Below are 16209 nucleotides of genomic sequence, written 5' to 3'. Positions count from 1 at the left end.
AAAACGTACTTATTTACAAAAAAATTAACAGAAAAAAATAAAAACATATTTTTTTTCAAAATTTTCAGTCTTTTTTCAGTTGTTGCGCACAAAAAAAAAATCGCAGAGGTGATCAAATACCACCAAAAGAAAGCTCTATTTGTGGGGAAAAAAGGACGCCAGTTTTGTTTGGGTACAGTGTAGCATGACCGCGCAATTGCCATTCAAAGTGCGACAGTGCTGAAAATTGGCTTGGGCGGGAAGGTGTATACGTGCCCTGTATGGAAGTGGTTAACCTATATAATTTGTGTACTGTGTGCATTGCCAGTCCTTCAAGAAGACATCTTAATCCATTCATTACAGCCGATCATGAAGCAGAACAGGATTTCTGGTCCACAGAACTGAAGGCTCTGTAAAACAAGAACATGCCACTCAGGGCTTAAAGTGGTTCTAAAGGCTGAAGATGTTTTACCTTCATGCATTCTATGCATGAAGGTAAAAAAACCTTCTGTGCGCAGCAGACCCCCAATCCTTACCTGAGCCCCCTCCGATCCAGCAATGCCCGCAATAATTTCGACTGTATGAGGAGACTTTCTCATTGGCTGAAAGTTGGCTCCCGCTGCTGTCAATCACAGCCAGTGAGCGGTTGTGCGACGTGGCTCCCAAACAAAATTGACGACTTTTTTTCCCCCACAAATAGAGCTTTCTTTTGGTGGAATTTGATCACCTCTGCGGATTTTATTTTTTGCGCTATAAACAAAAATAGAGCATAAATTTGGAAAAAATGCAATAATTTTACCTTTTTTTGCTATAATTATCCCCCGAAAAAATCTATAAGTCTATAAAAAAACATATTTTTTTTCCCCACAGTTTAGGCCGATACGTATTCGTCTACGTATTTTTAGTAAAAATCGCTATAAGCATATGTTGATTGGTTTGCACAAAAGTTATAGCATCTACAAAATATTTATGGCATTGTTATTATTAATTTACTAGTAATGGCGGCGATCTGCAATTTTTAACGTGACTGCGACTTTATGGTGGACACATCGGACATTTTTGGACCATTGTCAAGTTTTACCAGCTCCCCCCTCCCCAAATGCCTGATCTTGATCTAATGTTGTGCCCAAGAGCAGCAGCACTGCTCTCTCGCTCCCTGCTCACCGAACTCGGTGAGAGCAACGGGAGCCATTGGCTCTTGCTGTTGTGAATCAAATACAGTGACAAGGGAGCAGAGGGCATGGCAGAGCCACACTGTATGTGTCAATGGGCACACAGAGCGTGGCTCGGGATCGAAACCTGCACGTGTGCTACCATTCCTATGAGAAGTGGAGGAGCCCAGGGTGCTGACAGGGGATCCCAAAATAGAAGGATCAGGGCTGCTCTGTGTAATGGTTTTGCACAGAGCAGCCCTGATCCTTCTCTTTTGGGATCCCCTGGTAAGTTTCTTACTTGTAAGTGATTGTAAGCCGCCGCCTTTTTTTTTTTTTTTTTCAAATAACAAACATATCATACTTGCCTCCACTGTGCAGTTTGTTTTGCACAGAGTGGCCCCGATCCTCGACTTCTGGGGTCACTCTCCGGCTCTCGTGGCTTATCCCCGCATCGTATAGCCCCCTAGGAGAAGTGCTCTCCTGGGGGGGACCTTGCGGGCGGCGCTCCCGAGTCTAGCATTCGGCATCCATAGATGCCAAATGTAAGACTTGGCCACACCCCCGGCACCCGCATCATTGGATTTGATTGACAGCAGCGGGAGCCAATGGCTGCACTGCTATCAATCTATCCAATCAGGAGCCGAGAACCCCGGGCAGAGGAAGAGTGCGTCTCCGCCGAGGGATCAGGTAAGTAAAACCGGGGGGCTGGGGGACCGGTCACTGCCAGAAGTTTTTCCACCTTAATGCATAGGAGGCTTTAAGATGAAAAACACAAGGGTTTACAACCCCTTTAACTTTATAATGACAGTAAACCTTTATGTATGCCAAAGATGTGTGCAATTGTAAACAATGCAGACAAATTATCTCTTATTTCCCTGTAAGGAAAGCACTGCAGAGCATTATATTTGCAACAGATGCCTTATTGAAGCTGTAAGGCTGTATATCTTCACGCTGAGATTTCAGGCTCTTTTGATTATTTGTATTCAAACTTAGATAAATGTTATCATTTTCATTGGAATGAGCTGACATTTTCCCTTCTTGACATGGAATACATTGTTCTCTGTTGCAGGTGCCAAATAAGATTGTAAAACATACAATCTTGTCCCTGATCTCCTCAATCTTGAAAAGGGCCGAGCAGAACATCAACCATTGTCTAAAGGAAGAAGTGTGGCAGAAATCTGATTTGTACACTCCAACAACGATGGCAGATTTCGCCCAGAAATACAGAGAAGCTCTCAGCAAGGTGAGAATAGCATGTAACATTTTTATCTATGCAGGCCAGGCACAAAGAATTGGAGGGGGGGGGGGGGGTATTTATATTTATCAATTTTAATTTATCACAGGGTAATATCTTTAATTAATTAAAATATAATTCCACTCTAAACCAGACTAATCTTAAAAATGCCTATGCGTAAGGACAGGGGTCGACAAATCCCGGGCGCCAGGTCGCCATGGCGACTAGAAATAGGGTCCTGGCGACTTGGCTTGGAAGTCTGGTGGTGAGCTGTTGGTATTACAAGTTATTACCACCAGATGTGTAAGCTGGCGCCATCTGGTGGTGGCCGTTGGTATTAGAAGTTAAGCATTACAAGTTAAACAGCAAATCTAATGTAATTTTTCACTATTTTCACTGCCATCTTCTTCCCTCTAATTAGAACCCCCAAACATTATATATGTTTTTTATCCTAACACCCTAGAGAATAAAATGGCGATCGTTGCAATACTTTCTGTCATGCCGTATTTGCGCAGCGGTCTTACAAGCGTACTTTTTTGGGGAAAAAATTACACTTTTTTTAATTAAAAAATAAGACAACAGTAAAATTATCCCCATTTTTTTTAATATTATGAAAGATAATGTTACGCCGAGTAAATTGATACCCAACATGTCACGCTTCAAAATTACGTCCGCTCGTGGAATGGCGTCAAACTTTTACCCTTTAAAATCTCCATAGGCGACGTTTAAAAAACTCTACAGGTTGCATGTTTTGAGTTAGAGGAGGTCTAGGGCTAGAATTATTGCTCTCGCTCTACCAATCGCGGCGATACCTTACATGTGTGGTTTGAACACCGTTTACATGTGCGGTCGCTGCTCACGTATGTGTTCGCTTCTGCGCGCAAGCTCATCGCGACGGGGCGCGTTTTCTGGCTCCTAACTTTTTTAGCTGGCTCCTAGATTCTAAGCAAATTTGTCAAACCCTGCGTAAGGAAGATGTTCAGGTGCATCTCAAAAAATTTGAATATCATGAAAAAGTTTATTCAAGTAATTCAGTTCAAAAAGTGAAACTCATATATACAGTGTCTTGGAAAAGTATTCACACCCCTTGAAATTTTCCAAATTTTGTCATGTTACAACCAAAAATTTGATTTTTTGTGATAAACCAGCGGTCTCCAAACTGCGGCCCTTTGCTTGCCTTAATGCGGCCCTTGGGGCACTATTCCAGCTAACTCCAATTGGGCATTCTTCTTGTTGCTGACACCAATGGGGCACTATTCCTCCAACTGACATCATCAATTCTTTCCATTGACACCAATGATGGGGCTCTAAGTCCTCCCACTGTCACTAAAGATATGGTATTATTCACTCCCACTGGAAACCTGGACATTTTCTACTCCCAATGGCCCTAGTCTGGCCCCCCTGAAGTCTGAAGGACCATAAACTGGCCCTTTGTTTAGAAAGTTTGGAGACCCCTGTGATAGACCAACACAAAGTGGCACATAATTGTGGAAGGAAAATGATAAAGGGTTTTCAATTTTTTTTTTTTTTACAAATAAATATGTGAAAAGTGTGGGGTACATTTGTATTCAGCCCCCTTTACTCTGATACCCCTAACTACAATCTAGTGCAACCAATTGCCTTCAGAAGTCACCTAATTAGTAAATGGAGTCCATCTGTGTGTAATTTAATCTCAGTATAAATACAGCTGTTCTGTGAAGCCCTCAGAGGTTTGATAGAGAACCTTAGTGGACAAACTGCATCGTGAATGCCACGGAACACACCAGACAGGTCATGGATAAAGTTGGGGAGAAGTTTAAAGCAGGGTTAGGTTACAAAAGATATCCCAAGCTTTGAACCTCTTACGGAGCACTGTTCAATCCATCATCCGAAAATGGAAAGAGTATGGCACAACTGCAAACCTACCAAGACATGGCCGTCCACCTAAACTGAGAGGCCGGGCAAGGAGAGCATTAATCAGAGAAGCAGCCAACAGGCTCATGGTAACTCTGGAGGAGCTGCAGAGATCCACAGCTCAGGTGGGAGAATCTGTCCACAGGACAACTATTAGTCGTGCTCTCCACAAATTTGACCTTTATGGAAGAGTGACAAGAAGAAAGCCATTGTTATAAGAAAGTCATAAGAAGTCCCGTTTGCGAGAAGCCATGTGGGGGACGCAGCAAACGTGTGGAAGAAGTTGCTCTGGTCAGATGAGAGCAAAATTTAACTTTTTGGCCTAAAAGCAAAACGCAATGTGTGGCGGAAAACTAACACTGCACATCACCCTGAACACACCATCCCCACCGTGAAACATGGTGGTGGCAGCATCATGTTGTGGGGATGCTTTTCTTTAGCAGGGACAGGGAAGCTGGTCAGAGTTGATGGGAAGATGGATGGAGCTGAATACAGGACAATCCTTTGAAGAAAACCTGTTTGAGTCTGCATAAGACTTGAGGCTGGGGTGGAGGTTCACCTTCCAGCAGGGCAACGACCCTAAACATACAGCCAGAGCTACAATGGAATGGTTTAGATCAAAGCATATTCATGTGTTAGAATGGCCCAGTCAAAGTCCAGACCTAAATCCAATTGAGAATCTGTAGCAAGACTTGAAAATTGCTGTTCACAGACGCTCTCCATCGAATCTTACAGAGCTTGAGCTGTTTTGCAAAGAAGAATGGGCAAATATGTCCCTCTCTAGATGTGCAAAGCTGGTAGAGACATCCCCAAAAAGACTTGCAGCTGTAATTGCAGTGAAAGGAGGTTCTACAAAGCATTGACTCAGGGGGGCGCCATACAAATGTACGCCACCCTTTTGACATATTATTCCACTTCACAATTATGGACCACTTTGTGTTGGTCTATCGCATAAAAAATCCCAATAAAATACATTTAAGTTTTTGGTTTGTAACATGACAAAATGTGGAAAATTTCAAGGGGTATGAATACTTTTTCAAGGCACTGTATTATATAGATTCATTACACACAGAGTGATACATTTCAAGCATTTCTTTCTTTTAATTTTGATGATTATAGCGTACAGCTAGTGAAAACACCAAATTCAGTATCTCAGAAACATGTAAAATTTTAAACAAGATCAATAAAAAAAAAAAAGATTTTTAATACAGAAATGTTGGCTTAGTGAAAAGTATGTAAAGTATAGCAGTGTTTCTCAACTCCAGTCCTCAAGGTGCCCCAGCAGGTCATGTTTTCAGGCTTTCCATTATTTTGCAGAGATGATTTGATCAGTTTCACTGCCTTAGTAATTACTACAGCCATTTCATCTGAAAGAAATCCTGAAAACATGACCTGTTGGCGCGCCTTGAGGACTGGAGTTGAGAAACACTGCAGTATAGTATGCACTCAATACTTGGTTGGGGCTCCTTTTGCATGAATTACTGCCTCAATGTGGCGTGGCATGGAGGCAATCGGCCTATGGCACTGCTGAGGTGTTTTGGAAGCCCAGGTTGCGGTCTTCAGCTTGTTTGCCTTGTTGGGTTTGGTGTGTCTCATCTTCCATTTGACAGTACCCCACAGATTCTCTATGGGGCTTAGTTCAGGTGAGTTTTCTGGCAAATTGAGTACCGTGATACCATGATCATTAAACCAGGTATTGGTACTTTTGGCAGCGTGGGCAGGTGCCAAGTCCTGCTGGAAAATGAAATCGGCATCTCCATAAAGCTGGTGCCCTAGAATGTCCTGGTAGATGGCTGCTATGACTATGGACTTGAGAAAACACAGTGGACCAACACCAGTAGATGACCTGGCTCCCCAAATCATCACTGACTGTTGAAACTTCACTTTGGCCCTCATGCAACTTGGATTCTGTGCCTCTCCAGACTCTGGGACCTTGATTTCCAAATAAAATGCAAAACTTACTTTCACCAAAAGAAGAATTTGAACCACTGAGCAGTCCAGTTCTTCTTTTTATTTTTTTATTATTTTTTTAGCCCAAGTAAGACACGTCTGATGTCTCTGGTTCAGGAGTGGCCTCATACAAGGAATGCAACAGTTGTAGCCCATGTCCTGGATACGTCTGGGTGTGGTGTTGTCTTTTTGAAGTTGTGTTGTCTTTTTGAAGTTGTGTTGTCTTTTTGAAGCGCTGACACCAGCCGTAGTCCACTCCTTGTGAATCTCCCCCCAAATTCTTGAATGGCCTGTGCTTCACAATTCTCTTAAGGCTGCGGTTATCACTGTTGCTCGTGCACCTTTTTCTACCACACTTTTTCCTTCCACTCAACCTTTCATTAATATGCTTTGGGTACAGCACTCTGTGACCAGCCAGCTTCTTTAGCAATGACCTTTTGTTACTTACCCGCCTTTTGGAGGGTGTCAGTGACTGTCTTCTGGACAACTGTCAAGTCGGCAGTCTTCCATCATGATTGTGATTCCTACTGAACCAGACTGAGACCATTTAACCACTTGCTTACTGGGCACATATACCCCCCTCCTGCCCAGGTGAAATTTCAGCTTCCGGCACTGCGTCGCTTTAACTGACAATTGCGCGGTCGTGCGACGTGGCTCCCAAACAAAATTGACGTCCTTTTTTCCCCACAAGTAGAAGCTTTCTTTTGGTGGTATTTGATCGCCTGTGCGGTTTTTATTTTTTGCGCTATAAACAAAAAAGAGCGACAATTTTGGAAAAAAATACAATATTTTTTACTTGTTGCTACAATAAATAGCCCAATTAAAAAAAAAAAATTTTTTTGGTAAAAAAAATCGCAATAAGCGACTGGTTTGCGCAAAAGTTATAGCGCCTACAAAATAGGGGACAGAATTGTTTTTTTTTTTTATTATTATTTTTTTTTTAATAGTAATGGCGTTGATCTGCGATTTTTATTGGGACGGCGACATTATGGCGGACACATCGGACACATTTTTGGCGCCATTCACATTTATACTGCGATCAGTGCTATAAATATGCACTAATTACTGTATAAATGTGACTGGCATTGAAGGGGTTAACACTAGGGGGTGAGGAAGGGGTTAAATATGTTCCCTGTATAGTGTTCTAACTGTAGGTGGAGGGGGGTGACTGGGGGAGGTGACCGATCTGTGTGAAAAACGGTGAATATGGCCCAGTGAGGCTAATAACCACCTATGGGACCAGGTCAGGAAATACATTGGGACATACTCACCAGCAACAAAAACCTGGCTGCTATTGTAGGTGAGGGGCCCAAAATGGTGGCCCGTAGAGCCAAAAACTTGGGGGACCTGTTGGTTCACTCAGAATACATCAGACAGCCCAACAAATCATGGCTGTCTGAGTACCCTCGTAGCCTGGGAATGTTTCCATGCACTAGATGTAAAGTCTGCCCCTTTGTGGACAGAACACGTACCTTTATGGATGCCACTGGTACCAAAGAGTACGAGATCAGGGACCTCATTAATTGCTCGTCTGAGCGGGTCATTAATATGATCACCTGTTTTTGCCAGAAGTATATAGGCAAAACAAAAAGACAGCTTAGGGTCAGAATAGGAGAGCACCTGCGAGAGATAAGGTGGCACAACACTTTTTAGACTACCATCAGGGTAAACCTGATGGTATGAAAGTCAAGGGCATTTATGCGCTTCATTTGCCCACTAGAAGAGGTGACTTCGATAGAATACTCCTCCAGAAAGAAAAATGGTGGATTTATACTCTCAAATCTCTCGTGCCACTTGGCATGAACACTGAACTTACCATGCAACCCTTTCTGGAGCAGTAAAAATCTGATACACCTCTCTATACCCTCAAATTGAATTTTATATTTAAACTTTAATTTTAATTTAATCTGTATGACTGCATGGGGACGTTACCCTTCAGTCTGACCTGTCCCGCTGGTAAGTGTCTACTGACAGCTACATCCTCAAACGGTACCTCTCCATGTAACTTCTGTCTCAGGTTTTTTTCCCCCCCCCCTCCCTCCCTGCCCTTCTCTTTTCCCCTCCTTTCTCGCTGTCTACACTCCTATAATTGCATTATGTACCTGACTCAGGGTAATATTCTGCCAAACTATATACACACACAAATTTCTTGACAGATACATATATCTATAAAACTTTTTTTTGACTGCTTCATATTTCCTCTTTTTCTCCTTCCCCTCCAATTTTGAACATTTAATTTGGATTTATCTAGTATTGGTGTCTCTCCATCAATTTCAGGTAGTGAGACTCACGTCTGTAGGTTGGCATTCTACATTGACAGACATGTGTGCTGATAGCTTTATATTGACACACATTTCTGGGAATTTTCCCGTGCTGTCCAATATGTAATAGCTCACATACATGCCTGTCCGTTGTCTGTTGTGTCGTGTATTGTGGTTTTTGCTTTGTTAAGAAATAGGGCCAGGTAACACATTTTAAGCACTATGAGTCTATTTTCCAACACTCCGATTTGTTTTCCTTTTCATTATTGATTGGAGACAGACGTGCGCCGATAGCACATAAAGGAGCGGTGCACGCCTCTCTCTCTCTGTCCAGACGAAGCTACGCACTTACGTTGCGAAACGCGTTGACGTCACTGGGCGCCGGACGCCACTTCAACAACGCCCTCACTGCAGCGGGAACCAAAGAGTTTTCGAACTTAAAGATAAGAAGGAGCGACGAGCGGACTGTAGCGAAAGGCTACCACCTTCGACTGCAATATTTATCTGCTTACATGCAAGGCACCCATACCCCCCGCCAACAATCAGGACCTGGCATTTCTTGGAGAAGAAGTTAAGTGGAGGATACGATCGAATATACGGCTGTTCTTTCTTCCACACACGCTGCCTACACAGACGCATCTGAAAGCTTACAGACGCTGTCGTTAGCATACCTACTATGCAGATGGTGGGAGAATACATCCATACTGCCCTCTCCCGAATCCACTAATCCAGTGACGGGTAAGATCGCTCCATTTTCTCCTATCGTGTATTCTTACCAGGAAATCGGGGGGGGGGGGGGGGGGGGGGGGTTATACATGTCTTGCTTTTGATGAACCATTCTTATTGCTATCAAGCATGTCACTACATGAACGATAAATATTACCTCCATTTAAGCTCCTTCCTTAATCTTTTCGTTTGGAACTATAGGGAACTTCAAAGGAATTGTATTTGTTCTCCTTTTTTTTTTTTTTTTTTTTTTCCAGGCTGTCAAATTGATACAGAACTGTCATTATAGTGGATCCACTGACTATTTTTTGGTCTCTTACTGCATGACAGAACTTAATGCATTATCACTATTATTTCTTGCAAGCACCTTTACTGTACTGTGCAGCATCATCCTGGTCAATTTAGTATTTCCCTGCAGGGCCACTTCTGCTGTCCATTCCTTAGACTCTTATACCCCCGGTATTATACATGGTCTACTTTGGCCAGAATCTTCAGCAGAAGTGTTCTAATAGGTGTCCGGATCGCCATAACTGTTGTCCTTCATGTTTGTCTACTGTTAGTGTCTATATGTGGTTTCTTTGTTGCACCTCTATGAACTTCGTTTATTGGTGCAGTACTGGCCGTCTTTTGATTGTAGGTCTGTAAATAGAGCTTTTCAGCTCAATTGGTATTGATGTTTTGATATCTCAGCTTATTTATATCTTGTATATTTTGTAATATTTAATTAAACTTTTTTACCCATAATATTGTCCATCTCTGCCATAGTAGCCCCTTAGTTGCCCCCAGGGATACCACCTCTTGGCTTCCCTACGGGATGACACCCCCTTGTTTTGTATGACCGATCTGTGTCCCTATGTACGAGGGACACAGATCGGTCTCCTCTCCAGAGACAGGACGCTGTCTCTGTGAGAGCCGGCAATGAGAGATGATCTCATATGTTTACATTTGAGATCATCTCTCATTGGCCGCACAGATCGCATGGCAAACCGCCACTCTGATTGGCCGTTCACCGCGATCTGTGATTGGCTGTGTCCAAGGGACACGGCCAACACAGAGTTTCCCAGCTGCGCGCTCGGAACGGCAAAAGGGGCGGACGTCAATTGACGTCCAGTTGGATTTTCAGGTCCGCGCTGTAGCCGTCATTCGGCTATAGCGCGGGCCTCAGGTGGTTAAAGACTCAGGGAAACTTTTACAGATGTTTTGAGTTAATTAGCTGATTAGGATGTGACATCACGAGCCTACAATATTGAACATTTTTACAATAGTCACATTTTCTGAGATACTGAATTTTGGGTTTTCACTAGCTGTAAGCCATAATCGTCAAAATTAAAAGAAAGAAATGCTTGAAATATATCACTCTGTGTGTAAATGAATCTATATAAAATAAGTTTCACTTTTTGAATTGAATTGCTGAAATCATTTTTGATGATATTCAATTTTTTTGGGATGCACCTGTATATACTTACCTATTTTCAGGTCGCTCCGCTCTGGTCACATGATCTTCCCTGTGTCAGCAAGCGGTGGCTGCAGGGGAGAGAAGAGAGCATTCAACAATGGCTGGAATGCCTGGGAGCTGTGACATCACCCATAGGCTTTGTTGTCGGCGCTCCCTACTCTCCCCTGCAGCTGCGGCAGGATCACGTGTATGGCTAGCCCAGGTCTTACCTGGGGGGTACTGGAGCCCTCTAGAAACTTGCTGCTGCCCATGAGAGGAGCAGATTCATTGCAGGCATCTTTAGAACATCTTATGAGTTCCAAACCTGAATTGGGCTTCTTGTCCCAACAGCTTTTGCCTGACATCAATACAGTTGTGGCAACCTGGCAGTCCCTCCTCAAACACGAAGAGGCTGGAAAGGAGGAAGTAGGAAAAACGCCTGAGAAAAAGCCACTGGATTCCTCAGGGGACCTTCCAGTACTGACAGAAAAAGAGGGTGAGGTTTTATTTTTTTCCCCTGTGTTATTACTTGTTTAATGCCTGTATTAAAGTGGATGTAAACCCGATTTTTTATTTTTTATTTTTTTTCCTATCATCTGTGCCCAGTCTTGCCACACAGAGTTAATCCAGCTCTGAGCAATCCTATTTTTTTGTTCAGTGAAATAAAACTGACTTCTAGAGAAAAACCTTAGTCCGTTCCGCCCCCCTTGCTGTGAGTGACAGGTTATTTACATATCTCATGCACTGGAGACGGGCATTATTTTTTAATTCCCATCCCCCACTCCTTTTCTGAAGTCATGTGGTTACTTTTTTGGATTTTGACTGGATGTTGGTGATCATAGCAGAATTTAGTGTAAGGGGAGTGTAGAGGTGGGCGGGGAGTCTACTGACCTCACGACTCCACCCACAGAGCTAAAGACAACAGAACCACCCACAGAATCTGCAGTTTTTTAGTTCTTATAACAGACAGAGGGGAGACATTTGACAGGTGAGGATACATTCAGGGGACATCTATATCCTTATAGATCAGCTCTATGGCAGTAGTTTAGAAAGGATGAGCATGAGTTTACATCCACTTTAAGAAAAGTTGGAATGGGAAGTTGTTCTAATTTAATTTTACTTGGAAGCCTTCTCCCATTTTTAAAACTAAACTCCAGTACACATACACATGCTGTATGCACAACCACTTCTGTGTTTCATACTGCTCTGCCAGACAGCATAGCTAGTAGGGCGACACACCTATGTTTCGTTAGAGTTTTAAACCCGGTACATGCTATGAGTGTTTTTTCGTCCAACCCGCTGACTGTCGGCTAGAGCTGCACGATTCTGGTCAAAATGAGAATCCTGAGTCTTTTGCTTAGACTAAAGATCACGATTCTCTCACGATTCTCAAAAACTGAATGCCAGAACCCCCCCCCCCCCAAATAAATAAATAAATAAACCTGTGATTTATCTGAAAATATGAATATATAAAAAACAGACCAGTGATATGTCTATAATGTTAAAGACCATATAACTCCTATGAAAAAAGCAGAATCAAACTTTGATTCTGCTTTTTTCATAGGAGTTATATGGTCTTTAACATTATAGACATATCGCTGGTCTCTTTTTTTTTTTTTTTTATACATCAGAAGCAGTACCGCCAGCAACCATTGGGTGGCGCATGGATACACACAGTTCAGAACCGTGAGAAAGATTAATACATCAGAAGCAGTACCCCCGGCAACCACTGGGTGGCGCATGGATACACACTACAGTTGTACAGATCTGCAAGTGAAGCCCAGGCATCCATCCAGCGGCGCAGGCTGCTGACGTCAGTTCCGATATCGGCGCCATTTGCGTTCCACACTGGTTACGTGGAACCGGCCGTGAAACAGAAGAATCGCGGGTTATCCCGTGGGGAGATCGCGGGCGGGGAGAATCGAGATCGCGATTCTCTCCGCAATTAATCGTGCAGCTCTACTGTCAGCTCCAGTCGGATCAGTTGTACTCACTATCCAAAGTAAGTAGAGCGAATCTCCCCTGCTGAGCTGTTGTGTTCTGACAGGGGGACTACCCCCCCGCGCCAGAACACTCTGATCGGTGCTCTCTGCCATTGGTTGAGGATGCTGATCAGGAGTGTTGATCGGCTGGTTTCTGTCAGACAGACCGACCGACATGCACACGGGCCGAATGTCGAATGTTTTGTGTTTTTATTTTGAACTGGCAAATGTCTCCTGACATTCTGCCTGTGTGTACCAGGCTATAACCTGGGATCACACTAGTGCGATGCGGTAACCAGCGTGATTCCAGCACCGGTTCCCGCATCGCGTAACGTCACTCCTGCGCAATGTGTGCAGGCACTGTGATTCAGGGGCCGCCCACTGTCAGAAGAACACAATAACTCGGTGGGGGAGATCCCTTTTCTAACATTGCATAGTTAGTACAGCGAAGTTGTTCAGCCCGCTCGGTTGCACAAAAAAAATAGTGTGTACCAGGCTTTACACTCCCACAGCCTGAATATATATATATATATATATATATATATATATATATATATATATATATATATATATAATATATTCTCTATCTAATAAAATAAAATGTCAATACTAAGAAGTTTCCTACAGCCACCAAAGCCAAACCTGGCTCAGAAGTTTAATTTTGATTGGTGACGCTCGAACTTACACAGCATACGTATCAGGATTTGTGCATTTTTACAGCAGAGACCTAGCATTGCGTGAACGTGTCTGATTTTAGAATAGGATCAGCACCTCATGGATTTATTTTGCATGTTGCCTAGTATTGCTGTTTGATATATCTTACCCTGAAGATGGATTAAAGGTGTTGTAAACCCTCATGTTTTTTTCCACTTTAATGCATCTTATACATTAAGGTGAAAAACACCTTGCAGTGTCCGCCCCCCGTTTTACTTACCTGAGCCCCGAGATTCTGTGGGTGTGATACGGCGCTGCTCTCTCCACGGCTTCTCTGCTTTTGATTGAATAGATGTATAGCAGCACAACCATTGGCTCCCGTTGCTGTTAATCAAATCCAATGACACGGCCACCGTGGGGCCGAGTCATACACTCGGCGTCCATAGACGCTAAGTGTATGACACAAGCGTGCGACTGCAAGGTAACCCCCTCGGGTGAGAGTTTCCCAGAGGGGGTTATCTATTGTGGGGAGGAGCTGCGAGAGCCGCCGAGGAACCCCAGAAGAGGAGGTTCGGTGCCACTCTGTGCAAAACTAACTGCACAGTGGAGGTAAATATGATATGATATTTAAAAAAAAAAAAAAATATTTGAACCTTTAATATCAGTTTAAATGTACATTTGTTTATATTGCAATCTTCTTCTTTGCCTAGATGATGTTCAGACTACTCTTGTGAAGACTTCCCTCCTCCGAGTCCTGTGCTTGTATCAGAGGGTGGTGCCTCATGTAGTGTCTCAGAGTAATTTCGATTTCAGCAAACTGCTCAAAGGTGAGTAAAGGGTAGGCGCTGTGGGCAGGTACACCGCGACCCCTCGCAGCCACTTATAAACCACTTTTGTCACATCTGGCCTCACAATAGGCTCCGAGAACCAGTTTTCTGTGTGTCTATTTTCATAAAAAAAAATCAATTCCTGGGAAAAGTGATTTTGGATAAAAGTTGCCTTCAGTGCCAGAAGTTAATTGAATTTCACACAAATCCCGATTCAAGTCAATTCTCACCGCAGAACAAAAGTGCATTTCCTGTATCTAGGTTAACTGCAAGCCTGTTGATGGAAAGGTTTAATTGCGGCTCTCACAGGCTATTTCTGTCTCTGTGCTAGGTGACTAATCGAACATCCGAATGCTATATTGCGTATTTAGGCATTATGTAAAATTGCTGGTAAAGGAGGGTGATGACTACTTTTAAATACAATACAAGCAAGTAATAAGTACAGTATTAGTTTTTTCGGTTGTCTCTAAGATAACCTGGGGGTCTTAAATGGAAATCTACTGCAGTGGAACCTCGGCTTGCGAGTAACGTGGTTAAAGCGGGGTTCCGGGCATAATTTGTTTTTTTTTGTTTTGCAAGCTAAAATTAATCACATTAGATAGTCCCTAAAACATATTAACCCCTTAACGCCCGCCGCACGACTATATACGTCTGCAAAATGGCACAGACAGGCAGATGGGCGTATATATACGTCCCTGCCTTCTAGCGGGTGGGGGGGTCCGATCGGGCCCCCCGCTGCGTGCGGCAGGCGGATTCCCTCGAGGAGCGATCCGGGACGACGGCACGGCTATTCGTTTATAGCCGCTCAGTCGCGATCACTCCCCGGAGCTGAAGAATGGGGAGAGCCATATGTAAACACGGCTTTCCCGTGCTTCACTGTGGCGGCGTATCGATCGAGTGATCCTTTTTATAAGGGAGACTCGATCAATGACATCAGTCCTACAGCCACACCCCCCTACAGTTGTAAACACACACTAGGTGAACCCTAACTCCTACAGCGCCCCCTGTGGTTAACTCCCAAACTGCAACTGTCATTTTCACAATAAACAATGCAATTTTTGCTGTGAAAATGACAATGGTCCCAAAAATGTGTCAATTGTCCGAAGTGTCCGCCATAATGTCGCAGTCACGGAAAAAATCGCTGATCGCCGCCAATAGTAGTAAAAAAAATTTTTTTTATAAAAATGCAATAAAACTATCCCCTATTTTGTAAACGCTATAAATTTTGCGCAAACCAATCGATAAACGCTTATTGCGATTTTTTTTTTTTGCCAAAAATAGGTAGAAGAATATGTATCGGCCTAAACTGAGGAAAAATTTATTTTTTTATGTATGTTTTTGGGGGATATTTATTATAGCAAAAAGTAAAAAATATTGCATTTTTTTCAAAATTGTCGCTCTATTTTTGTTTATAGCGCAAAAAATAAAAACCGCAGAGGTGATCAAATACCACCAAAAGAAAGCTCTATTTGTGGGGAAAAAAGGACGCCAATTTTGTTTGGGAGCCATGTCGCACGACCGCAATTGTCTGTTAAAGCGACGTTTTGCCGAATCGCAAAACCTGGCCTGGGCATTTAGCTGCAAAATGGTCCGGGGCTTAAGTGGTTAATAGCTCCCCTATCAATCCAGAAATCATTGCAAACACTTGCCTTATATCCTCCAACTCATGTTGTGGCCGTATCCATCATATACGGCCACAACTTTTTCTTCCTGGTTTTCAGGGAGAGGTGCTGGGTGTCCAGTGCACCCCCGTGCCTATAAGGAAGGGTGGGCTACCTCCAGGCGCACCTGCCCTCTATCTATCCATTAGAATGCATGTTCTTCTACTATGGAGGCTCTCATGAATTTACAAGAGTTAGGACTGCAGATAATAATGGGGTGCCTTGGAGCAGGTCTACAGCTTACACATGTATTTGCAAATGTGTGCAAACTAAACCCCTGTTTTTTTACGCAAACTGTTAGACAGGATCATTTGGTTGGTTGCAGACTGGCTGGCGAGTTGAGCTGGGAATTCTCAGTAGTTTTTTTTGCTATAGTGGGTGGGACCTGCTGGGTCCCATGATGCACCATTCACCAACAAAGTTGCTTGGCTTTCCCCAGATATACTAGACATT

At 43.3% G+C, this 16209-nt stretch overlaps 1 protein-coding gene across 2 annotated transcripts in view; it reads left to right on the top strand.

The window, feature by feature from the left end:
- URB1 (URB1 ribosome biogenesis homolog) overlaps nucleotides 1-16209 on the top strand; it is a 141183-nt gene that overhangs the window by 40017 nt on the left and 84957 nt on the right. For both annotated transcript variants that reach the window (XM_040338871.1, XM_040338872.1), the window contains exons 11-13: nucleotides 2203-2376; nucleotides 10984-11128; nucleotides 13979-14095. In XM_040338871.1, the coding sequence (XP_040194805.1) occupies nucleotides 2203-2376; nucleotides 10984-11128; nucleotides 13979-14095 (436 nt within the window). The remainder of the gene's footprint in view (nucleotides 1-2202; nucleotides 2377-10983; nucleotides 11129-13978; nucleotides 14096-16209) is intronic.

The sequence above is a fragment of the Rana temporaria genome, chromosome 2, assembly GCF_905171775.1.
Source record: "Rana temporaria chromosome 2, aRanTem1.1, whole genome shotgun sequence".
Classification (NCBI taxonomy): Eukaryota; Metazoa; Chordata; class Amphibia; order Anura; family Ranidae; genus Rana; species Rana temporaria.
Note: the sequence above shows the minus strand (reverse complement) of the source record. Positions and strands in the feature narration are given on the sequence as shown.